The sequence below is a fragment of the Balaenoptera physalus genome (genome assembly GCF_965194825.1).
Source record: "Balaenoptera physalus genome assembly, chromosome: 1".
Lineage (NCBI taxonomy): Eukaryota > Metazoa > Chordata > Mammalia > Artiodactyla > Balaenopteridae > Balaenoptera > Balaenoptera physalus.
Window position 1 is genome coordinate 195,328,674 of NC_138882.1, and position 26,621 is coordinate 195,355,294.

Sequence of the window (26,621 nt, forward strand, 5' to 3'; positions counted from 1 at the left end):
GACCCCAGAGGTGACCGTGCCAGAAAGCGGGGATGCCCTCAAACGCTGGTGGGAACGTGCCCCAAGCCGGCGGGAGCCGCTTCCCCAGGCTCTGCCGGCCAAATGGAGCCTCAAAACGAATGACAGAAATGAATTTTAGGGCTTCCCTGGTGGCGCAGTGGTTGAGAATCTGCCTGCCAATGCAGGGGACACGGGTTCGAGCCCTGGTCTGGGAAGATCCCACGTGCCGCGGAGCAACTGGGCCCGTGAGCCACAACTACTGAGCCTGCGCGTCTGGAGCCTGTGCTCCGCAACAAGAGAGGCCGCGATAGTGAGAGGCCCGCGCACCGCGATGAAGAGTGGCCCCCACTTGCCACAACTAGAAAAAGCCCTCGCACAGAAACGAAGACCCAACACAGCCATAAATAAATAAATAAATAATTTTTTAAAAAAAAGAAATGAATTTTAATAAACTCACTATCTAGAAAACCCCTCAATGTCATACCCCATGTGGGTAGGACGCTGTTTTTAAACAGGAAGGGGAGCAGGACGGCTCCTTCTTACAGCATAAAATGCCAACTGATATCGGTAGAGGGAGTGATGGAAAGAGAAAACAGCCACGGGAGCTCCACGACAGCAACAACCCTCCCACGGACGCTGACACCACGTGGGGGGACACGGGCCACAGGCTCCACCGCGGACCTCCCCTCGTTCCGTGGACCTGAGAGGCGCCCGTGCTGGAAGCAGGACCGCTGGTGGGCGGCACTGGCTCGGAGAGGCAGCTCCGATGACAAAGGATTTGGAAAAAATGTGATCTACGAGAGCACAGTTTGGCGAGAGGCGAGGGTATGTGTGGTCCGGGGGTCCGTTCTGAGACCCAAATGCTTTCAGGCGAGACGTGAAACGCTAACCCGGGAAGGAGGTGCTTAAGACCAGTGTCCATAGTGTGCCAACCCTCACCGCGGCTTCACATTCGGTCCTGTCACCATGGTCGGCGTGCTGCCCCTGCCCGCTGTCCGTGGGGCCGCTCCCGGGAGCCGCTCGCTACTTGGCTCCCCCGCCGACCATCAAAGGCCACGGGTGCCACTCTGAAGGAGGCCGGCCCGGAGCCCGGGGACAGGTGGCACTTTCTGAGCTGCGGTCATCAACCAGCTGGGACCCGGTGTCCGTGTCACCCCGCTGACCTTCTCCGATGACCGCGTGTCTCCCCCAGCTCTGCCTGCGGTCGGGTCACTGGGCGGCTGGGGGTCGGCCGCGGTGGGAGCATTGACACCAGGGAGACTGGCAGAAGGGACACCAGCGTGAACGTGGCCTTTCCCAGCGCTCGGCTGCTGACATCACAAAACAGTCACTGGACGCTCAACCAGCGAACCTCACACTCACGGGTCGGTTAGTTACAGTCTCCACATGAAGCCACCTTCCGCAGCGGCCAAGGTACACACGGCGCCGGCGGACCTGCTCCTGGAGAGGTGCCATCTGCCGGGTCCGTCCTGAACGGCCGCTCGGCAGCCCCAGCACCCCCGCATGGTCACCCGCACGGGGGCCCCTCCCCAAATAGCGCCAGAGCGGGGGGCGCGGCCACCAAGGTTGACTGGAGCCACTTCCAGCTGCTCCGGGTCAGGCCCGACGGGTCAGCAGCCAGAAACACGCCTGGGCTTTCCCAGGGCAGCACTGCCGCGGCGTCCGTCCTGGGGCCTCACCTGGAGCCACAATGGCTGGGGCTGGGCCTGTGTCACCATCACTGCTTTACGGAAGGACAGGACAGAAGAGAACCGACTATGCTCGCCGGGAAGATCCCGCGTCCGACGGCGGGAGCTGAGCCGCCATAAGAGGCCGACCATCGTGCTGCCCTTCGTGCCCTCCTGCCCTCACCGTCTCTCCTGGGTGAAGGGACGGAGGGAAAGCCTGTGTGCCCACCTGTGGGGGTCAGAGATCCCCCTGCCTCACCGCCCACGGGGGCTCCAGGTCCACCTCACACCTCTGAGCCCCCAGCACCACCCTCTTGGGGGGCGGTCTGGCCCTCACGCTCCCCAGACCCACCTGAGGAGCTCCCAGTGGCCGAAGCTGGAACAATGTGGGCAACAAAAGAAGAAAGTCATGTTGGATGAGAATCCCGGGTACAAAACTACCATCTGTGAGTCCAGACGGATATAAAGAAAGAAACGGAAGGGACATCAAACACCCCAGGCGGAGGAGTCCAGATAATCCAGGCGGACGCCCCTCCCCCTCCTGACGGGCTGTGCTGACAGCCTTCCTCAGAGGAGAGGATGCAGAGGGAGAAAGGGGGATTCTGCAGGGGGACACCTGGCAGACACACCTCAGCCAGGTGAGCGAGGCCCTGTCGCCTGGTGATGTGAGAGCAGGTGCCCCGACGTGACGTGACGAGAAGGGCGGCGCCTCCGCGGGTCCTCCCCAAGCCCCTGACCCCAGTCTAAGCGTGAGAAAAACATCAGACAAACCCCAACAGAGGGGCCGTGGACCAACACCTGGCCAGCACTCCTGCACACGGCCAAGGTCACAAAAACAAAGGGCCTCTGAGGGCTGTCGCAGCCAGAGGAGCCCGAGGACACATGACGACTGAATGTCCTGTGGGTCCCGGGTGGGAAGAGGACACGAGGGGAAACTGAGGAAACCCGAGTGAGGTGGGGCTCGAGCTCGTGGACACGTGCCTACGTGGGATCATTAGCTGTGACTGACGTGCACACTGGTGCTACCGGATCCCGTGCCGCCGTCCCAATTCTCCCTAAACCCAAGCCTGTTCTAAAACATAAAGTCTATCAACTCACACGCACAGACCACTGCTGGGAAGCACCCGCGACGTGCCACCCCTGCCACCTCCAGCGGCCCCTCGCCGGGGGCCACCCCACCCCACCCCGTCGTCAGCCCCGCATCCTCCGTCCCACGGTCACTCGGGCCCTCGGACAGGCTGATTCCAGATGCCCACGCTCGCCCACATCCACCCGCGAAGGCCCGTCCCAGTGCTGGTTCTCCTGCATAATTTAGCCTCGGGAAAGAATCACCTACATGGTATCCAGGTAAACACAGCAGCAGGAACACAATCATTTTCCTACGTTCCCTCCCAAGACCACAGTCGAAGGAAGAAAAGCACTGATAAACCCATCACAGCAAAGAGGAGCAGGGGTGGGGGCGTGGGAGGAGGGGCACCACGTGGCACCCTGGGAGACGGGAGGCCGGCCGGGGGTCACAGGAGATGGGGCAGGGCGGAGCCCCCCCCAAGGCCGCAAGTCAGAGGCTCCTGGTCTCTGAGGAGGAGACCCCTGGCCTCACCCTGGCGGCGGGCAGAATGAGGGCCCGGCCTGGGGGGGATGACGGCAGCCTGGTCACCCAGCTTGAGGCCCCCGGCCTCCCGGGGGCAGCCCAGCCAGGACGCCGCACCAGTCATCCCCACGGGCAGGTGACCATGGGTCACGGGGGCCAGGGGAAACCTCCTAGCAAAACAAGCCAAGAAAAAGCACCTGGGTGGACACGCAGTGGGAAGGGCAGAAGAACACGTTTAGAAGGAAGACACCAGCTCCTCCTGCACCTGCCCTGCTCTGCTCGGACCTGGCCGCGGGCGCCAGCGCCTCATTCACGCACCTGATTCTCGAAGTGGCGGGGACTCTCACCCACAGTCACACTCCGTTACGAGGGTCTGAGCGGGGCCTGACCCTTGGCAGAGAAGCTGGCCTCGGGCCCAGCCTGCGGGGGACGGACCCCAGCTCCACCAGGCACAGCTGTGTGCTCTGGGAAAATGACCTGACCTCTCTGCGCCGTGGGTGGCGTTCTCTCCACGGAACACAAACAATAATAGCAGGTACCCACAGGGCAGCGTGAGGATCAAAGGATTCATGCCTGCGAGGCCTTAAAGCCAGAGGCGTGCTCGGTGACTCACGTAGTCACTGTACATGATGGGGCCTCTTGCCACGATTAATAACCTCAAAGAAACACTGCGATCGTCCAGCTCTGAAACAAGAGCAGGACAGTCTATTCTAGAAAGGAACCTTCAGAGGACAAAACAGAGCTCTTGGAAGTTAAAAAACAGGGACAAGACAACACACTCAGTAGATGGTTTGGACAAGAAAAATTAAAGATATCGCCTAGAAAATAAAATAGAAGAAGTGGAAAATAAAAATCAGAGGACCAGTCCAGGAGTCCCAACAAACCATCAGTGGGAAGAGAAGGTATCAGAACCATCAAAAGTGAACCATCAAAGAAATAACTGAACAGAACCTTCCCATCAGGAATGCCTTGAGTTTCCACGTTGAAAGTTCCAGCACAAGAGACAAAAAGGTCCACATCCAGGCACATTATCGTGAAACCTGAGAATATGGAAGACAAAAGTTCCCAGAAACTTTCAGCAGAAAAAAAAAAAAAACCCACAACAATCAAAATGGCCTCTGACTTTGCGATCAGACCAGAAACTAGTGGACCACAGTCGGTTCCTTCAAGGTGCCGAGGGGGGCGATTCTAACAGGCTTCCATACCCAGCTAAACTATCACCCATGTTCCGCTCAAGTAAAAGCACTTCCACTCCAGGTCTCAAAAGACTTACCTCCCACCCCCAACCCTGGGGCCCCTCTTTCAGAACGTCTCTGGAGGACATCTTAACCAGAGATGAAGCCAAGAAAGGGAACGGGGGAGCCAGGGATGGAGGCGGCGGGCAGAGCAGAATGGCAGGAGATCGTGGGATGAAGGCAAAGGGAGGTCCTGGGCATGCTGCTCAGGGCCTGGGGGGCCCCGGGAGGGCTGTCCCTGCGCTGGGAAGATAATGGGCAAATATGAGGCAGGACTTCTAGAAAACTCCAAGGATGAAAATCAAGACAAGTATTAACAGCAAGAAAAACTACAAGTTGTACAAGACAGGAAATCTAATGCTGGTGGCTCATGACCACGAGATATAAACAGTCAATGACAAAACAACCCTACTGGGGGCAGAGGGAGGGAGGGAGGGAGAGCTGAGCTGACGTGTCCAGAGGCAGAGCGGAACAAGTAACGCCCCCAACGGAAAAGTGTGATCCGGAAATCTGGAAATACATGCCAAGGGTGGCGGAGGGGTGGCGACACCTGTTCTCTCTCTTTAAACCACATGGACTATTCAACACCTTAAAATAGAAACACATAAAACTCAAAATTAAATCCAAGGTATGAAAACAATATACAACGCAAACTGTACACATGTGCATCTCCTGACCAGGACGGGATGCCCAGCCCCTCCATGTTTGACACAACCTTGTTCCATCCTCCCAACAAGCCCACATCACAGATAAGGAAACAGACGCAGGGCAGTGGGCCACAGGGCCACTTGACCAGGGCAGCCCTGAGATGCTGACCCAATCTCTCCCTCCCAGGCGCTCTTCGCCGCAGCCACACACTGAGATGCTCCCCACTGCCACAAATCAACTTCTCTTAAACTTCCCACAGAAGAGACAGGCAAAAAAGCAAACTTTGAAAAGACCAGGGAGGGCTTCCCTGGTGGTGCAGTGGTTAAGAATCCGCCTGCCAATGCCGGGCACACGGGTTCGAGCCCTGGTCCGGAAAGACCCCACATGCCGCGGAGCAACTAAGCCCACGCGCCACAACTACTGAGCCTGCGCTCTAGAGCCCGCGAGCTACAGCTACTGAGCCCGCACGCCTAGAGTCCGTGCTCCGCAACAAGAGAAGCCACCGCGATGAGAAGCCCGCGCACCGCAACAAAAAAGACCCAACTCAGCCAAAAATAAATAAATAAATAAACTTATCAAAAAAAAAGACCAGGGACTTCCCTGGTGGCACAGTGGTTAAGAATCCGCCTGCCAATGCAGGGGACACGGGTTCGAGCCCTGGTCCGGGAAGATCCCACATGCTGCAGAGCAACTAATCCCGTGCACCACAACTACTGAGCCTGTGCTCTAGAGCTCACAAGCCACAACTACTGAGCCCACGCGCCACAACTACTGAAGCCCGCGCACCTAGAGGCCGTGTTCTACAACAAGAGAAGCCACTGCAATGAAAAGCCCACGCACCCCCATTAAGAGTAGCCCCCATTCGCCGCAACTAGAGAGAGCCCACGTACAGCAATGAAGACTCGATGCAGCCAAAAATAAATAAATTAATTAATTAATTAATTAACTTAAAAAAAAAAAAAAGACCAGACACATGAAAACTACCGAATTAAACAATCAAATGCAAATTCAGGGTCCCCTCCACCCCACCCCTCCCCAGCGTCGCATGTACGATCTCCTGTTCACCCAATAAATGATCATGGACTGAAATGAAGCTGAAACAGCCTCCACAGCTGTCAGACCACGGTTCGGCACCTTTGAAATAACTACCGAGAAAGGCTCGTTAGTTGTCAACTTGGCATCCTTGCCTCTCCTGATCTGGAACCTCTCTTGGAGGAAACGGGGACCCACCAGCTCATGGTTCGGCTACGTGGGGGGGATCAGAATCTGGCTGGGCCTGGGTGGAGGCCTCAGAGACACGGAGGAAAAGCAGCCAGGCATGAACGAGGTGGCCTACTCTACATTTTAGGATGATCCTAAAAATAAACCGCCACGTCCAGATACACGGCAGGGATTTTGCGGTGCCACCTCCCGAACGGATGATGTCAGCCATGATTTCGTGACCAAAACAACTCAAACATTGGGCAAGTAGCTGGTTCAGACGGCTGATTTTGGACAAAGCTTTTCCTGCCCCTCCCACAAAGCGACGAGCTTTCATGGACAGAGAGCCTGCTTGGTGCCCACCCCCGGGCTGGGAGCCAGGGACCCCACGAGAGCATGAAACGCCCATCCGACCCTCGTGGAGCCGTAGCCCCAAGTGCCACTTGCCCTGCAAGAGTGGAGGGAAAAGACGAGCAAAGGTCCAGCGGCAGCAGGGATCCACCAAGGGGGGGGCCAGACCCGCCGGCCCCCAAACGCGTCTTTCCCAGAGAGCGAGGCAGGGAAACATGGAAAAGAATCGTTCTCTGTTCTTTGATGTAAACAGACACGACACCCGGAAAGAGGGCTGGTCCTCCGCGGGGCTGGGCGTCGCTGGGCCCTGGCTCTGGCGGGCAGCGCTCAGGGCGTCCTCCTCCCCCCACGGCAGCCCCGTGACAGCCCCACGACGGCAGGAAACAACTGCTCCCCAGGCCTTCGGATGCTCAGTGGGGTCTGGAGCCTGAGCCAGGCGCTCGCCGACCGGAGCTCCAAGGAGGATGGGCCTCCCGAGGGTTGGACTGCCATGGGATCTGCTCCGTCCTGGGGGGTAAACACAGCCCCCCCCCCACAACTGCTCAAATGTTAAAGGGAACAAGACGGGAACACGGGGAGCTTCTGAAGCAGGACGTCTCCGCAGGGACCACAGACGACCCTGACAGGGCCCCCAGGTCGGTGCCCAGCGAGGGGGGCGGAGGGTGACATCCGCCCGGAGGGGCTCCCGGCCACTCCGTGTGACCGACTGATGAATAGGCAGCCCTGGCAGTAAAGTCTGGAAGGTTACGGAGCTCACACTCCTTACGTAACTGCCAGCAGCTCTGAACTTTGTGAAGGCGGCCCGTCGTGGCTGACGCAGCAGAGACAGGAGAGTGGTGAAGCCACACGGATACAGGTGGGCCCTGCCACTGCCCCACCTGGCAGCACCAACACAGGATGGCTGTGGCTTCGGGGGCGTTCACTCCTCCCACCGGTCCCCCATTCACGGCTTTGACTAAACCCAGCCGAGACCCCGAGGCCCGGAAGCCACGTCCTGGGTCTTCGGGCAGCGTGTCTGCCCTGAGGGTCCCACCAGCCCTGCACGGGCAGCGTGTGATCGCGTGAAAGGGAAGAGGCCAAGACATCCCGAAGAAACTATGACACAGCTAATTTCTGCTCCTTGGCCGGTACACGTGTGCGCCAACACCCGCTCCGTCTCCCTTTCCCATGCACCCCTCCAATGCACCCTACGTTCTGTGATTCTAGGATCCAGAACAAACGAGTCACCCCCGCGTCCGGGCTGGCTGCAGGGTGGCCGGTATTTCAACAGTCCTGCTCCTGGGGGAGGGGCGGCTCTGCCAGAGCAGCCTCCCCGTCACCCCAGCCCCGGCCACACGGTGGGGAACCCACCCCCAGCAGCCCACCCGCCCTGCTCCCCACCAGCCTGGGTGGGCGGGGGTTGCCTGCTGGTGTTTCTGGTTTTTACAAAAACACCTTTTGCAAAATGGACGTCAGAAAAGCACCCACATCCCCACCTCCCCGCGAGCTACGTGCAGCCCCGGGGCGTCCGAGTCTACCTCCAGCCATGTCAGAACAGGGACCCGGCCGCCGACCTCCCAGGCCCGGGCGGAGAAGCCAGACGCCGACACGACCTGCCTGCCCTCAACGCGGAGCCGGAGCCGGAGCCAGGACCGCCGGGGCTGCGGGAGCACAGCCGCTCTGCGCATGGGGCTCAGGGCTGGGAAACAGGTGCCGGCCGCGGGCAGCCTGGGCAGCCGGGGGCCCCGGGCGGCCCCATCGTGGCGCTGCCCACACGCAGGCGGCAGCAACGCGGAGCGGAGAGCAGGCAACACACATGCACGCTCGCTCCAGACCCTCCGCCGCTCAGCCCCGGCAGCAAAACTCCCAGCGAGAGAGCAGGGCCCCGGGCCAGGCTGCCACATGAAAACGAGGCTGCTCCCAGAGCCAACCAGCCGCGCGGCCGGGCCTCGGTCACATACCGTCCGATTTCAGGGGCAGGTTTCCTCCCCACCCACCCCTCCCCCCGCGTCAGCCGCATCCCTCGCTGGGCACGCTCCCCTGGGGCTTGTTTTTCTAAAACCTGTCACCCCTCGGCGCTGCTCCCCCTGCGCGCTCGGAGCTGCTGCGGCCACGTCCCTGCCCGGGGCCGGTGGCACCGGCGCGCCTGTGTTTGGAGCATCTGTGCGGCAGGGAGGCTGCAGGCCGGGCGCCACACGGCCGAGACGCGGACCATCGCGGCTGCCCCGCCGGGAGATGCGCATCACTTACCGGGCTTTCTTCCCCTGCCTCCTCGGCCGGATCCTTTATGCTCTACGGAGCAGTGGGCATGAAAGGAGGCATCCTCCTTCCCTGAACGCGCCGACGCTGCCCCCTGCTCCCCTTGGACCCGACAACAGGCAAGGGGGGCTCACACACCAGGGCAGATATTTAAAGGAAGGCTGGCCGGCCTGTCCCCCGCCTCTCACATCCCTGCCTCCTCATGTCTCCAGGCCCGGGTGGTACCCGGCTCCCCTGGGAAGCTGGAGCCGGCAGCTGAGGCACCAGCTAAAACACGGCCTGGATGTCGAGGAGCTGACGTCACAGGACCACAAGCATCTCTGCACTGAAATGGACCTGAAGGGAGCCCGGGGCAGCGGCTCGGCCTCCCAGAGCTGCTCAAACGCAGCATCCGTGGGGAACAGAGCCCGGCGGGGCCTGGGGCCGCCACATCAGGCTCACCGGCCGGGATGCGGGGATGCAGCGGCCACCAGAGTGCGGGTGACCTCCGACCTGCATCGCTGAGGCCAAGAATGGGTCCAGCGTAGATGCTCACGGGTCCCAAGCCCTGGGCACCGTGGCCCGGCGGGAGGGGAAGGAGAGAAGGCCTGGCTCTGGTCAATGAGGCAGCGAACCCAGGTCAGGAGGTGTGTCTTGGTGCTGCTGCTACTCTGGGGGGGTTGGGGGGGGCCCGCGGGAAGGGCAAAAATGGGGGAACCGAGCTCCCAAGGAGGCGAGTATCGGGGTGACCAGCCTGGAACCGCACCTGCTCCAGCCTGAGGCGGGAGGTGGCCCCCCCCACGCGGCCTGTGTCATGCCGGCCACGGTCAGAGTGGACCCTGGACCTCCGACACCAGCCCCAGGCCCCACCACACCCGGCATCCAGCCCTGGCCGGCTTCTCCCTCCAATTCCAAAATCACAAGGGGACTCGGCCCACCTCCCTGGAGCCCCCAGTGCTTGTGCTGAGCCTGCGTGGCCAGGCTTCACGCCGGGGGCACGGAAGATGCTGGAAACTTCTCTCCCCCACCCTCAGGCCAGCACGTGTGCTGGGGAGGCAAGCGGCCCCGGCCCCGGCTTCCCTCCTCTGATCGGTTCTAGGCAGGCAGCCGGCTCAGGAGTCTGCGCTTACCCGTGTTCCCGACACAGAGTCCGCGCCGAAGCTCTGGGTCTGGACTCCACCTCCTTCCCTTGCTCCGGCCTGAAGTCACCTCGGAGCTTCTCCGACCCAGCGTCGAGTGGCCGTGCGAGGGTGTTTGAAACTCAGTACAACTCCAGAAGCGCCACTGGCGTAGAAGGTCCCCAGAAACCGTGAAAGTATCCATCGATAACACCTCGTGGTAGCACCGCCCTGCTCCCCCGTTACCGCACTGGGGCTGCTTTCACACCACACAGCAGCTGAGAGCCCAAGACAAAGGCTAAATGGCCCAAAGAGCCCAAAATATTTATCGTTTGGCTTTTACGGGAAAAGTTGGCATAACCCTAAGACTATAAAATCATAAAATCGTGGAACCATCACATCTACAGTGGGCTTCGATGGGAAATGCAAATTTATCCTGAGTCCAAGGGGAAAACCTGCATAAGATGAGCTTGGTGTCACAGCTGCTGCCCTCCAGCCATCTCTCCTCCAGTCATTCCAAACATCCAGCTTTGCAGAACTCTAGAAACCCCAAGCTGAACCGGGAGACTGCTCATTTTACTGGAAGTCCATTTTAGGTGGAAAAGTAGCTGTTCCAGGTTATTGCAAATAATTTGAGACAAAGCTGAACGAAACTGGATTTTTTTTTTCTTTTTTTTTTTTTTTTTGGTCACTCTGCGGGGCTTGCTGGATCCTAGTTCCCCGACCAGGGATCAAATCCGGGCCCCAGCAGAGTCCTAACCACTGGACCGCCACGGAATTTCCTGAAACTGGATTTTTAATAAAACAGTACACACACCTATAAACACCAGGGGATAACAGGCGTCCGTTCTCCTGGAAGGATTCGGTGGTCACCGGGCCACCCACGCCTGCTCGACCACCCGGCCCACCCCCAGCCCCCCACCCACGCTGGGCCTCGTTCTCGTCCTCTCACTCTGAGGACGCTGGGTGGCCCTGAGCACACGACGGGGGCAACTTCCCCGCCCTTGATCCACCAGCGGGGGCAGGGGAGGCGGCGAGCTGGGTACTCAGCCTGTTCCCGGAGCCCTTCTAGCTCTGCTAGTGCCCACACAGCACCCAAGGGGGCGGTCACTCCAGACCCCTTTCACAGCAGGGGAAACCGAGGCACAGGAAGCTGCCCCACCTGCCCGGAGCCGGGGTTTGGACCCGACAGCACGGCGGCACCGCCCTCTGGGCTCTCACAAACACACGCGTGTTCAGGAGCCGCCACCGCCGCACGGAGCGACCCCTGGTTTCCCTGGGTGGGTCGTGGCTGTGGGAGACGTGCCCCAGCCAAGGCCGCTCCAGGACCAGCTCTGCTTCTGGGCGGTCGCCCAGCGTGTGTCCGGGAAGCACGCGAAGCTTCAGAGCCAGAGAACAGGCGGGACAGCAGCTCCGGGCACACTGGGTGGGAGCGTGAACAAGAGGCGGGTGGGCAGGGGGCCCAGCCTGAGCCCCCTCCCCTCCCACAGCCCCTGGCGGGGATGCCCCTTCCTCGGCAACCCACCGTGGCCCCTGCAGCCCGTGGCTGTCCCCACCAGCCCCAACCCGGCCCCACTCCGTGGTCACCACTCCTCTGGGCTTCTGGACTTACGTGCCCAGGTGAGAGCCCAGGTGAGTCTCCCTTCCGCTCACTCTCGCATAGGCTGACTCGCATGTATCCAGGTACTTGCCTTTAACACCTCAGGCTGTGAAAGCTTTCTTGCCCCAGAACAGAAGAGGAAATGGCCTGGGGCCCAGCTTCAGGGAGAGCAGGGCCAGGCAGTCATCCCCACCCCGCTGCCACTGATTGGGAGTAAGAGGGCTTCGAAAGCCCCCAAAGGCCCGGGGCTCCCGACAGGTGAGGAAGCCTGGCCCAGCCCACAGGGGCCGGCAGGGGGCATAGCTGCAGACAAAGCCAGCAGTCAAGCACCCTCCTAGACCTGAGGGGTGAGGCTGGACAGGCTCCTGGCCCAGATACAATCTCCCCGACCCTGGCGGTCCTGCCCTGGGTGCCAGGCTTGGCCCCAGAGCCACACAAGGGCCACCCAGGTGACAAGCAGGGTCCTCTGCGGCACCGCCTGCCCCCCAGAACGTGGGGCGCCTCTCCCTGGGAGCGGGCTGGAGGGGGGTTCCTACACCAGCTGGCCCACCCAACAGTCCAGGGACACCCCTGTCGCTTGAGCGTGTGGACAGGCCAGGACCAACGACACGGAGAACACAGGCTGCCAGCGTCAGGTCCCCAGGACCTCGCAGGACACCGCTGGCTTTTAAGACGGGATCCAACACCAAACCCCCAGATTTGCATTTTCTCCGAGGCCTTTAAGGACTGAGAAGCCCGGCTGAGTCCAGACCCGCCAGCCCTGCCCCGGCCGGATCCTGGTGTTGACGCTGCAGCCCTCCTTCCCACACCCCTTCCCGGGGGTCACCCGAGCGCCCGCAGTGTCCACGGCTAACTCTGTGTGACAGGGCCTCCAACGAGACTCCTCCCCCAGGAAGCCCTCCTGGGGCCAACTCACCACCCACAGGGACACTCCCGAGTGACAGACAGCGCTTCGTTTATTGCGTTTATTCTGCCCTGTAAGTGCCCCCAACTGTCCTTTAAAACACGCTGAACAACCACTCGCTCCATGATGGTCTCAGCGCTTTACAAACAGTGTCTGATTCACAGTCCCATTACCGCGTTTTCCAGGTAAGGAAAGGCAGGAGCTAAACGGGTCTGTCGTCTGCTCCACTGGCAGAGCCGCGGCTGCTGCCTGTACACCTGCCTGATTCCCAGTCAGGCACACACAGTCACTACCCGCACCTTCCCAGGGAGGCCACTCCACCCTCGGCCGCCCTGCTGGGGGCTCGCTCCAGCTGACAATCACCCCCAGCCCCCCAGGCCGGAGTCAGGTCCCTAGGAAGAGCCCCTGCGGAGGAGGGGCCGGCAGGAGTGGCCGACAGGGGTCCGGTCACATTGAGGGGAGTGCGGCCAGATGTTAAGGACAGTGGCCGTCAGAGGGGGCCGACGGGGCAGTGGGCAACAGGACCCCACTGTCCTTGGGAGAAGGGCTGAAGGTCTTGGCCACGCTTAGCCCCTGCTGGGCCTGCTCCCTGCGGGAAGACCCACGGACATGCCACCCAGACCCACGATCTGCGCGCAAGAAGCCGGCCCAGGCGATGCACCTGACCGCCAGCCTGGCCGCAGCACAAACTTCAGCCCACAGGTCCCCGTCCCCCACACTTCTTGCAGTGACCCCGTGTCAGGAGGGGGGCTGGTGTGAATCCACCTCCCACCGCCCGACCCAGGGTCCCACCCCTCAGAGCTCCGCACAGGACCTCGACCCGAACACTGCGAGGGCGCTGGGCTCCCTGCAAACCTGCACAGTGTCTGCCGCAAAGCTCCACGCCAGAGGCCCGCAGGGACCCTGTGCAGAGCTCACCTCCCGGGGGCAGACCACGCCCACAGGGAGCGGGGGGATCGGACCACCCACCGCCCCACGAGGAGACTGGGCAATCGGACCTGGGTGTAGTGGACTGCAGGGGGCTGGGGGCTGGCCCCTGAGACACGTCCACATCCTAGACCCTGGAATCTGCAGATGGGACCTTACCCGGAAAAGGGTCTTCACAGACGTGAGGAAGTAAGGGGCTCGAGATTATCCTGGGTTACCTGGGTGGCCCTAAATACAATGACATGTCCTTGTAAGAAGAGGAGGAAAGACAGGCGGACACAGAGGGGAGGTGCCCATGAAGCCGGAGGGAGGAGTGGGCGGCCAGAAGAGCCAGACCTTTCTCCCCCGTAGCTCCCACTGCAGACTCCGTCTCCTGCTGTTCTGAGCTCGGGGTACCAGGTCACGCAGCCCCAGGCCCTAACACGCCCAGCAGCACCGCACACCCCCAAGTCCCCGCTGCCCTGCGCCAGGCCTCTCCCTCCCGTCGGGCCTCGGGGCTGCGAGGACAAGTGGCCCAGCAGAGCCTAGAGCAGGCCGTCCAGTGGGCACTCAGGGACCCTGCCCGGAAGGGGCCGGCCGCCTGCTGGCCCTGCGCCCGCCCTTCCTGATGGGGGTGGGACGGCAAAGGGGAGGCGAGGAGGGTCCCTGACGGGATCCCCGCACAGCGCCCGGGTGTGACCCTGATGCCCACTGCGGCAATCCCGGCGGGGACCAGCCTGCTGTCTGTCACCGTGACTGTCTGCTCTGGAGGAGCCGCGGCCCAGGCCCGTGTGCGGCGCATTCTCCGCGTCCCCGCCGCCCCCAGGTACGACATCTGCTGCATCTCACAGGCTCCCCGAGTCCCGCTGCCCAAGGGGCAGAGCAGAGACCTGGGTTTGCTGCATCTCGGGCCCGAGAGCTTTGGCCACTCACGTCTGAGGAGAGGCGTCCAGCCAGACACCCAGGCCGACACCACCTGGGACAAAGCCGTACGTTCTAGACGGATCAATGCAGAATGCAAGAAACGAAATATTTCTTCCATTGGGGGAGCCAGAAAGGAAAATGTGAAACAGGTTTGAACGCACAAAAATCAAACATGAACGCTTCCGTGTGAGCAGAGGCAGGACAGTGACAGAGGAGGACCCCCAGCAGGATGGACAAGGCACAGAGGGAGTCCCATGAGGTCACAGAGCCCCTCTGTGCTGCCACCGCCCCGTGCTTGGCCCTGGGCTGCCCAGCGCCCTTGCCCAGAGCCAGCAGGTGGGCCTCCCTCAAGCCCCAGTGCTGCCACATCATTCCTGGACTCCAGTAAGCCACCCAGAGCCACCACCGGCCACCACCTGCAGGTCCCGCCTGCCCCGGGGACGTCACCAGCCAGCTCAGCTCTCCCCACAGCGCCCCGGAAGGCCCTGGAAGGGTGCTTCCGTTTGGTGGGAGGGAGCCTCCCGGGTCTCCCAGCTGCCATCAGGCCCCTGTTACCGACAGCAGGGAGCGCGGCCTCCCAGCTGAGCCAACGGCACATTCACCTCCGTCGCCTGCACCTCGCGGGCAATGCAGGGCAACCAAGCTCTGCTTGCGCAGGACGCGGAACCGGACAGAAGCCAGAACCCTTTAAGGTGGGGCGTCTCCCAGGCCCTGCTGACAGTTTATTCTGATGATGCTTCAACATACACAGACTCGAAAAATTCTTTGTGCTGTGGCCAGAACAAAATGACCAATTCAGTATCTTAAAAACCTATAATCTGTGCATGAATGTCCACAATAGCCAAGATGCAGAAACAACCCGATGTCCAACAACAGGTGAATGGATACATAAGATGTGACAAAACACCCAAGAGGGGGACTTCCCTGGTGGCACAGTGGTTAAGACTCTGCCCTCCCAACCGTCAGGCCACATGGTAAGTCTCAATCGATTTTAAAGGACAGATATCATACAAAATATCTTCTCCGACCACAGCAGGATCAAGTTAGAAATTAACAAGAGGAGGAAAACTGGAAAATTCACAAATGTGTGGAAATTAAACGACACACTCTTAAACAATGGATCAAAGAAGAAATCACACTGTAAATTAGAAAATACTTAAAGACAAATGAAAACAAAAACACAACATACCAAGACCTATGGGATGCAGAGAAAGCGAAGCTAAGGGAGAAATTTACAGCTATAAATGCTTTCCTTAAAAAGTAAGAAAGATTTTGGGGCTCCCCTGGTGGCGCAGTGGTTAAGAATCTGCCTGCCAACGCAGGGGACACGGGTTCTAGCTCTTGTCCGGCAAGATTCCACATGCTGTGGAGCAGCTAAGCCCGTGCGCCACAACTACTGAGCCCACGTGTCTCAACTACTGAAGCCCGCGCACCTAGAGCCCGTGCTCCACAACAAGAGAAGCCACCGCAATGAGAAGCCCGCATACCACAACGAAGAGTAGCCCCCGCTCGCCGCAACTAGAGAAAGCCCGCGCTCAACAACAAAGACCCAACGCAGCCAAAAATAAATATATTAATTAAATAAACTTTTTAAAAAAAGTAAGAAAGATCTCAAATCAACAGCCTAACTATACAACTTAAGAAACTAGAAAAACAAATTAAACCCAAAGCTAGAAGGAAATAATAAAGATTAAAGCAGAGATAAACAAAACAGAGAATAATCAGTGAAACCATTTTTGTTGACAAGATCAACAAAATTGACAAACTTTTAGCTAGATGGACTAAGAAAAAAAAAGAAAGGCTCAAATTACTAAAATCAGAAATGAAAGTAGGAACATTACTACTGATTTCACAGAAGTCAGTAAGAGAGTACTATAAACAACTGTACACCAACAAACTGGATAACCTAGATGAAATGCACAAATTCCTAGAAACACAGAATCTACCAAGACTAAATCACTAAGAAACAGAGAATCTGAATAGACCTATAACTGGTAAGGAGAGTAAATCAGTAATAAAAAAAAAAAAAAAAAAGCTCCCCGACAAAAGAACAGTCCTGGACCTGACAGCTTCACTGGTGAATTCTACCAAATATATAAAGAACTAACACCAATTCTTCTCCAACTTTTCCAAAAAACTGAAGAGGAGGGAACATTTCCTAACTCATTCTAGGAGGTCAACTTACCCTAACACCAAAGCAAGGCAAAGAGACTACAAGAAAAGACGACGAAGGACCAATGTCCCCTAAGAATACTGACACGAAAATCCCCAACAAAACACCAGCAAACCAAATTCAGCAGCACATTAAAAGGGTTATGCACCGTGACCAAGTGGGGTTTATTCTTGGAATAAAAAGATGAACAATCAATGTGATGAACCACATTAACAGAACAAAAGAAAAACATGGGATCATATCAATGGATGCAGAAAAGGCACTTGACAAAGTAGAAAATCCTTTTACCATAAATACATTCAACAAACTAGGAATAGGAGGTACCTGGTATGTTTTTTCCCATACTACCAAGCTATTAACTCAATTCTGACACCATCTCCCTGCAGGTAGCGTCAGATCCCACAGGTTAAGGGCTCAGTCCTGCAAGACTGCCCACCGCCCCACTTCAGATGCCAATTGCCAGTCCAGGTTGACACCTGTGCTTCTGACCCACGGCTATAGGTGGGAGGCTCACCACCCCCTCCTCAATTCGATTAATTTGCTAGAGCAGCTCACAGAACTCACAGAAACATTTAACTTCCCAGATTAATTCAGGAACAGCCAGAAGGAAGATGCACGGGGCGAGACACGGGGAAGAGGCGCAGAGCTTCCACGCTCTCCAGGAGCCACTCCCCCCAAATCTGACCTGAGAGCTCTCTGAACCCCATCCTTTTGGGGTTTTATGGAGGCTTCACTGCGTAGGCACAATTGATTAAATCATTGGCCGTTGGAGATTAGTTCAACCTCCTGCCCCTCACCCATCCCTGGAGGTCAGGGGGTGGGACTGAAAGTTCCAAGCCTCTAATCTCTTAGTCTTTCCAGTGACCAGCCCCATCCTGAGGCTATCAGGGCCCCCACCCTAAATCACCTCCTAATGAATGACAAGACACTCCTATCACTCAGGAAATTCCAAGGGTTTTAGGAGCTCCTTGCTGTAAACTAGGGACAAGGACCACATACATTTCTCATACGCTAGAAGGAAACCAGGAAACCACCTCAATACAAGAAAAACCATACACGAAAAACCCACAGCAAACATCACACTCAATGGTGAAAGACTGAAAGCTTTTCCTTCAAGATCAAGAACAGACAAGGATGCCCACTATCACCATTTCTATTCAACAGAGTACTAGAGGTTCTAACCAGAGCATTTAGGCAAGAAAAAGAAATAAAAAGCATATAAATTGAAAAGGAATAAATAAATTATCTCTGTTCACAGATGACATAGAAAACTGATTCCACAAAAACGCTGTTAGAACAAACAAATTCAGCAAGATAGCAGGGTACCAAGTCAACACATAAAAATCAGTTGTATTTCTATATCCTCACAATGAACAACCCAAAAAGGAAATTAAAAACACAGTTCCATTTACATTAACATCAAGAATAAAATACTTAAGAATATATCTAACAAGGAAGTGATAGACTGTACACTGAAAACTATAAAACAGTGCTGAAAGAAATTAAACAAGACATAAATAAGTAGAATGACATCTCATGTCTAAGGATTAGGAGAGTTAATATTGTTAAGATATCAATACTACCCAAAGTGATCTGAAGAGTCAGTGCAATCACTACCAAAATCCCAATGATGTTTTTTGCAGAAAAACATCCTAAAGTTCTTATGGAATCTCAAGGGACCCAGAATAGCCAAAACAATCTTGAAAAAGAACAAAGCTGGAGGACTCACACTCCCTGATTTCAAAACTTACTGCAAAGCTACAGTAATCAAAACTGTGGTACTGGCATAAAGACAGACATATAGACCAATGGGATAGAATAGAGAGCCCAGAAATAAACCCTCACACATATGGTCAAATGATTTCCAGCAAGGGTGCCAAGACCATTCAATGGGGAAACGACAGTCGTTTCAACAAATGGTGTTGGGAAAACTGGATATTCACATGCAAAAGAACAGAGTTGGACCCTCATCTAACATCATATGCAAAAGTTAACTCAAAATGCAGCAAAGACCCTAAACGTAAGATCTAAAACTACACAACTCTTAGAAGAAAACAAAGGACAAAAGCTTCCCAACATGGGATTTGGCAATGATTTCTTGGATATGACACCAAGGCACAGGCAACAAAAGAATAAATAGACAAATTGCACTTCATGAAAATTTTATAATTTTGTGCACCAAAAGACACCATAAACAAAGTTAAACAAACAAAAAAAACCTCACAGAATGGGGGAAAATGTTTGCAAATCATATATCTGATATGGGGTTAATATCAGAATATGTAGAGAATTCCTAAAACTCAACAGCAACAAAACAAACAACCCAATTCAAAATGGGCAAAGAACTTGAGTAGACATTTCTCCGAAGAAGACATACACGTGGCCAACAAGCACATGAAAAGAGGCTCAACATCACTAATCATTAGGGAAACGAAAATCAAAACCACAGTGAGATGTCACCTCACACCCACCAGGATGGCTACTATCAAAAAACCAGAAAACAACAAGCATTGGTAAAAATATGGGGAAATTAAAACCACTGTGCACTGCTGGTGAGAATGTAAAATGGTGCTGCCGCTGTAGAAAACAGTATGGCAGTTGCTCAAAAAATTAAAAACAGAACTACCATATGACCCAGCAATTCCATTATTGCATGTATACCCAAAAGAATTGAAAGTAGGGTCTCAGAGATATTCCTACACCCATGTTCATAGCTGCATTATTCAGAGTAGCTAAAACACAGAAGTGACCCAAGTGTCCATCGTCAGATGATGGATAAACAAAACGTGGTCCATCCATACAACGGAATATTATTCAAACTTAGAAAGGAAGGAAATTCTGACACCTGCTCCAACGTGGATGGACCCTGAGGACACGATGCCGAGTGAAATAAGCCAGACACAAAAGGACACCTTCTGTGCGATCCCGCTTCTGTGAGGTCCCTGGAGGAGCCACACTCACAGAGACAGAAAGTAGGAGGCTGGGGCCGGGGCTGGGGGAGGGGTGGGGAGTGAGTGTCTCAGGCGGGCAGAGCATCGGTTTGGGAAGATGAGAAAGTTCTGGAGACGGATGGTGATGATGGCTGCACAACAATATGAATTCAGTTTATATCAATGAACTATACACTTAAAAATGGTTACGATGATAAATTTATTTTATGTGTATTTCACCGTGATAAAAAAATTGGGGGGAAAAAAAAAAAAGGATTGAAGTTCTGATACACGTTACAACACGGATGAAGTTCACAAACATCACGCTAAGAAGCCAGTTACAGAAGACCACACATCATATATTCCATTTACATGAAATGTCTACACCGGGTAACTCCGTAGAGATGGCGCAGTTTGGTGGCCATCGGGCGCCGAGCGGAGGACCTGTGACGGCTTGTGGGCACGAGGTTTTCTTCCTGAACGTGTTTCAGAAACGGCAGAGGTGGTGAACCTACTAAATGCCACTGAATTGTTCAGTTTAAAGTGGTTAAAATAGCACATCTTATGTTAGGTGTACTTTACACCACTTTTTAAAAACCCTATAGAACCGATTAAATTCAGGGTGACAACCTGCACAGAAGGTGCTGGAAGGGGCTTTGCTGCCACGAACACAGGCCCGGCTGGACATGCCCAGGCATGACCTCGAGGCTGCATCTCTGCCGCGTGTCCCTGTCTGGCTACCGCCTGTCAGACCCGCCAGCATCTGCATGCGGTCCTGACCTGGGTCAAGGGTGCCATTTGTCCCACCAGCCTGACCCTTCTCACTCGCCCGGCCTTGGCAGTGAACACCAGCGCCCACGCAGGTGCCAGGATCACGCCTGCACCCGGGCCCTCGGGGGACCAGCGCAGGGCCGTCCTAACTGCCCAAGGTCAGCGGCACGATCGAGCCGGACGAGCAGAGCCGGGGAGGGGACGACACCCCCACCCTCCGTCCACCCCACCCTCCACCGGCCGCGGAGAGGCTGCTGGAATGTTCCAACAAAAGCGAGTGGCCCGGAGCTTGGAGCCGCCCCTGGTGAGCATCTCAAGGACCTGCTTGCCAGTGGGGATGGCCCCACATTCTCCGCATTCCCCCGCGGTGATGCAGCCCCTGCCCACGCGTCAGCCCACGTCACCCTCCGGCAGAGACCCCATGACCCCCACGACCCCAGGAGGACACCGCATCGGCTGTGCCGACCCCCATCACCATCCCCTACATGAGGCCCCAGACAGGGCGGCATCCACGCGGGGATGAAGCCAGGAGGGCACTGAGTCGGGGACAGAATGGACAGGCCCGAGGCCCTCGGGGCGGCGCTGCCGGGGCCCTGGCCTGAGCTGATGGCTGGGCAGCCGGAGACCAAGATGCAGAGATGCTTGGGCGACCCCCGCGCCGCGGGCCAGCACGGGCTGCTGGCGACGGCTCTGGGCAGACAGACAGACAGCCTGTCACTGTGGTTGAGAGCCATCAAGGGGGCAAAGAAACGAGCTGGGGGACCCCTCGTCAGAGCACAGTGGAGGGGACCCCCCTTCCAGCAGGAAGGTCTACCTTATTTTATCCTTTTATGCCTGAAAAGACAACGTGAACTATCAAAAGTGTGCCCCTTCCGTGAGACGTGGGTACCCCGGGGTGGGGAGTCACGGGGAGGGGCACCCCGTGGGGGATGAGGACCCCTGGGAGGCCCACCCGCCTCCGAGCCCCCCACCGACGAGCTCCTCTCTGGCCACCTGGGGCTCCTGCGGGTGGGCTTCTGCGCATGGGGTCTGCTCCCAGCTGGCCGCACTCCCCACCCCCTCAGTGTCCTGCCTTGACCCACGTCCTGGCAGGTCCAAGGGCCGCTCGCAGTGAAACCGCACATGCGCACAGGAGCCTGCTGTCCTGGACGGGGTGGGCAGCGGCCAGAAAGTCTTACCCGTGGGACTGAGTCCCCCCCACCCGCCTTCTCAGGGCGGCTTCCAGGTCTCAGAAGCTCCAGGCTCGCCCCCCACCTCTGGCTTTATCTAACCCCGGCGGACATCTGCCTCCCAGCCAGGACGCGCTGGGACTCCTCACTCTCCCCCCAGCCTTCCCACACCTGCCCCTCACATCCGCCCCCCGGGGCAGCACCTCCCGCCGGCCCCTGGGCTGCTGCGGCCTCTTCAGGCTGCCTGCTCCACTCCCGCCAGGACTCCGCGATCGGGATGTCTCCATGGCCTTGCTGACTGCTCCTCCAGGGTCCCCTGTTCTCTTTGGGAGACCCCAGGGCCCGGCCCTCATCACTGGCCACACCCTCCGTGGCCGCAACAGCCTTCTCTATGCTAAGGGTTCCCAGATCTCTCTTCAGCCCCGACTGCTCCCCGAAATGCAAGACTCACGCACCCAAGTGCCCACTGAACAGCTTCACTGGGTCTGACAGACCACAGACAGTCCGGCCTCTGCTCAAATCCGCTCCCACCCCACACAGGACGCTGCTGGCACCCAGAGGCCGGGCCCAAGGACCTGATCCGGAGCCCGCCCTGGGACCCCGCCTGGCAGGAGGCTGAGCCAAGTCCCCCTAACTGGACAAGCGGCCACCGTGGTCCAGAGCCCCTCAGCACCAGGCCAGGGCCCGAGGAGGGTCTGTGATGGGTGTCAAGTTTCTCTATGCCCCACCCAGTGGGGGCCCTGCACTGAAAGACGAGGCAGGCACACTGTTCAGGGTCGGGGGCCTCCGGGGCGTGGTCAGAAGCTCTCCTCTGACCCACAGCTCCTGGGACTCCATCTCCAACCAACAGACCTGCCGTGGAGGAGGAACGGGTGCCTCCCTGGGGGACCCAGGAAGGACTGGGAGGGGCCGATGACCAGGTCTGGGGGTGGCCGCAGCGGGGACAGACACACGGGAGCAGTGTCCAGCCATCCCAGCCAGGGCCCTTCCCGCCGGGGACATCAGGGCTTCTCCTGGGCTTTACCTCATGGCACCCCTGACCGAGCCGGTGCCCTGTCGGATGGTAGATACACCCCTAGCCAAGGGCGAGTGAAAACCCCACACGAGGCCACGCCAGCTGCCCACTCTGCTTTCAGACTCTTCGCGAGGAGCACCTGAGCCTCGGGCCGCCAAGCTCCATCCTCCCCGCCTTGCAGAGCAGACACGTCAACCCATCACCGTGACACACGTCATGCGAGAGGCGGTACTCACTGTCTTCTCCCGGACAGGGCATGCCTGGCTCCTCGGGGATGCTGGGGAAAACTGCACAGAAAGAGAGAGAGAGAGAGAGAGCGCGCGTCAGTGCCCACTGTGGCCTCGTCACCAGTCCTGCTTGGAGTCAGGCTGCCCGCAAAGCCCCCGCTGCGATAAGGGCCTGCTCTTGGGAGATGCTCATTAAGGCAAAACCTTGGAAACCCAGCACATCGATGTGTGCCAAACTCCCTGTGATGAGACACGGAGCTGCACGGAAAAATCCAGGGGAAAAAGCAACCAGAGGGGTCCCGAGAGCAGAGCCGTCCCAGAAGGACTCCTGATGTGTACTAAGTCCATATGGAAATGGGAAAGAACCGAAATTCCCTTGAAAACTGACTTTTGAAAGCACATTTCGTTCCACTTCTTTACACTCAAAATGGAGTTCAAAATTAGGCATGTTAAAATATACCCTGGGTTTCCACAATAAGTTACTAGAAAAAAAAGTTAAACGTATTAAAACCTAGCTAAAATGACCTCTTTCTTAATCTAGAAAATAGAGTGAATTTTTTTTTTTTAATTTATTATTATTATTTTAAATTAATTTATTTAATTATTTTTGGCTGTGCTGGGTCTTCGTTTCTGTGTGAGGGCTTTCTCCAGTTGCGGCAAGCGGGGGCCACTCTTCATCGCAGTGCGCGGGCCTCTCATTATCGCGGCCTCTCTTGTTGCGGAGCACAGGCTCCAGACGCGCAGGCTCAGTAGTTGTGGCTCACGGGCCTAGTTGCTCCGCGGCATGTGGGATCTTCCCAGACCAGGGCTCGAACCCGTGTCCCCTGCATTAGCAGACAGATTCTCAACCACTGCGCCACCAGGGAAGCCCTAGAGTGAATTTTGAAAGTACCAAACCTTTCACTGTCGAGTCAACACAGACGTGCTAATGACCACCATGCAGTGGACGAGCGAGCGAAGGTTTGACATTTAATCCACATTCATACAAAGGGCTACAAAAACTAGGTATTTTAACCAACCACTAGTCCAGCGTCAGAGAGAACGATGGTCCAACAGAAAACCATGGACGGGGTCTTCCCTGGTGGCACAGTGGTTAAGAATCCGCCTGCCAATGCAGGGGACATGGGTTCGAGCCCTAGTCCAGGAAGGTCCCACATGCCACGGAGCAGCTAAGCCCGTGCGCCACAACTACTGAGTCTGCACTCTAGAACCCACAAGCCACAACTACTGAAGCCCACATGCCTAGAGCCCATGCTCCACAGCAAGAGAAGCCACTGCAACGAGAAGTCTGTGCACCGCAATGAAGAGTAGCCCCCGTTCGCCGCAACTAGAGAAAGCCCGCACGCAGCAACAAAGACCCAACGCAGCCAAAAATAAATTAATTAAATTTTTTAAAAAAAGAACACTGTAGATGGTTTCACGCGCTGGTCCTGGCTCTTGGGCTCAGCCGTCCGCGGCCCCCACCAGAGTATAACCTGCACCAGAAGCGGATGCAGATGTGGCAGGGCGGCCACAGCTGCCAGAACTATGCTCTCTCTGCAGACACCCTGCAGAACCCCAAAGTGCTGGGGGGCACAGTCTGAAAACCTGCGATTTAAAGACGATACTGACACGGTAGCAAGGAACACTTCCCGCTACTCAATTTCTACCCCGCGCTGAGCTTAACCAGCGGAGGAAGGCTGTGAGCCTGCAGAAAGCCACGGGGAGGGTCTCGTCCACCCTGAGGCAGGGCTGCGGCACTGTCCCTGCTCCGCCCGCAGGCGCGTGGGCCCCAGGCCCTCGGAGCTCCCGAAAAGGTGGGGGCAGGTGAGCCATGCCGCCCCCAGGAAACGAGGGCAGTGAGGGCTAACCACCTCCAGGACCCGGGCTTCTCCTTACAAGTAAGAGCAATTTTATCTGGATAATAAAATGTAAGAGAAAAAACCCCCATTGCATCCTATTCCACATCCTTACATTCTCGGGCATCCTAAGATCTTAAACCGCGATCCTGCACATGGCTCCTGGTCCGACAAAGCGCCCACGCCCCCCCGCCCCCCCTGCCCCCCCCAACACCTCCCCAGACGGCCCTCTGGCCGGCACTGACCATGAAGGATGAGCCCTTCGTCCTTGCGCTGACAGGACAGGCGGAAGGCCTCCTCCAGCTCCATCTGGGAGGACACAGTGCAGGGGTCACCTGGTGGACAAGAGACATGGATGAGGCCACCGCAGGCCCAAGGCAGAGGGGTTCACGGTGGCGGGAACCCGAGTTTGGGAGGGTAGTCCCACTGCTTGTGACCAGCTGCCCAGAGCAGAGCTGACCGGTCCCAGAGCGGCCAGCCTGACCAGCAGGTCACCCCAGCCAGGGCCCAACATCAGAACCAGTCAAGCCCAGAAGGGCAATGAGTTCACCCGCAGCCCGAGAAGGCCACGCGGGGAGCTAAGGCGCCCTAGGTTTCCCAGCCAGGGTGAGAGTAAGCACACTCTTAGCCAGTCCTAGAGCAGAGGGAAGGGCTCCTTGCCCGCTGCGGCTGGACAGGGGCACAGATCCACAGACAGCCAGCGCCCCATGCGGCCAGGTTCCAGCGGGAAGGGGCGCGGCTAGAGGTCTACCTGCCCCTTGTCCAGGCTGAGAGCTGCCAGGCAGTCTCTCCTGGACGGTCTCCCAAACCCTCCGCTTTCTCCGAAGTGTGTCCGGCAGCAGGAAAGAAGGAAGGAGGGAGGGAGAGAGAGGAGGGAGGGAGAGGGAAGGAGAGATGGACCCTGGGGCCCCGGCCACCCTTACCCTCCCCACTTCCCCGAGAAAATGAAGAGCTCAGCTTCCAAATCACCCACCAGAAATACCCAGGATATGAGGAAGGAAGGTCATGTAAGGAGGGTAAGGAGCCGTGCAAGGTGTGGAGGAGACCCTGCAGCCTCTCCCTGGCGCCCAGACCAGAGCTGGCCTTGCGGGGGTGGCTGGCCCCCCCAGAGGGGCAGCTCACCCCCCACCCCCCACCCACGCACCTGTCGCAGCCTCTTCCCAGGAAACAGCTTCCAACGACCCCAGGGGGAAGCTTGTTAAATTTAACCAGTTTAATTCCAGGGTTGTCCATCTCCCCCCAGAAGGGGCTGCGCACAGACTCAGAGGTGCACAACCCGACCGACCGACACGCGCCCAGGCGCTACCTTCACTGTCCACCCACTTGAGGGTGAGCGGGTGGCCCTGGTGCAGGTGGCACATCTCCCGCACCTCCTCACAGAGCTCGTCAAAGGTGGTGGCGGAGTCCAGGCTGGTGATCAGGATGTCCCTGGGGCAGAAAGGATGCACAGGTCTCACCATGGAGCATATCTAAGCCACATGAAGTACTGATGATTGATTAACCAAGTTACTGGTCAAATAAATGAAGCGATGTTGTCCCCAAAGAGAATATTACAGCCTCTCCCAGAACCACTGCCCGCAGTCTACGAAGTTACCACCATGAGTGCCCTTGTGCAGAAAGATCTATCTGGGTGCCTGGGTGTGCCTCAGTGGGGCGGAAGGACCAGGGTGGGCACGGCAGAAAGCACCGCCCACCCCCCCGTGGAGGCCGGGCAGACCTGCTTGGACACCAGGAGTGAGGCTGTCAGAACGGTCACCCAAGAAGGGTGGGGCGGCTGGACACAGCCCGTTCATCTCAAGCCCATCGGCCTCATTACACCGTCCCCCAACCTCCATGGCGCCAACAGGGCCACGTCATATACCTTCAGAAGACAGGAACTGGGGGGGTGGGGGCAGAAGGCAGTAACTTATTAATCCAAGGCCGCAGCTTCTTGAAACCCTGGAGGGACCATTCGACTGCCTTTGGTGCGGCCACAACACAATTCCAGGTTCGGTTTTTTGGAAAAGCCAGTCCCAGAATGTCACTACCTTTTATCTTTTCATCCAAAATAGGGAAGTGGAAGCTGGATCATTGGCGACAGCTCAGGGATTCACGGTCAGCCTTTTAGGGCTGGCCCTTCGGGGGTGAGGCAAGTCAG

At 57.3% G+C, this 26,621-nt stretch overlaps 1 protein-coding gene across 4 annotated transcripts in view; it reads right to left on the reverse strand.

The window, feature by feature from the left end:
- The window catches only part of PRKCZ (protein kinase C zeta), a 164,459-nt gene that overhangs the window by 66,244 nt on the left and 71,594 nt on the right, over positions 1 to 26,621 (reverse strand). For 2 of the 4 annotated variants that reach the window (XM_082417922.1, XM_082417921.1), the window contains exons 2-4: positions 25,791 to 25,912; positions 24,730 to 24,819; positions 22,656 to 22,706 (exon numbers count right to left, since the gene is read on the reverse strand). The exons of 1 other annotated variant lie outside the window; for it this stretch is intronic. In XM_082417922.1, coding sequence (XP_082274048.1) covers positions 22,656 to 22,706; positions 24,730 to 24,819; positions 25,791 to 25,912 — 263 coding nt within the window. Of the gene's footprint in view, positions 1 to 8,209; positions 8,514 to 22,655; positions 22,707 to 24,729; positions 24,820 to 25,790; positions 25,913 to 26,621 lie in introns of those variants that run through there. One more of the 4 variants, XM_082417923.1, reaches the window with a different exon arrangement.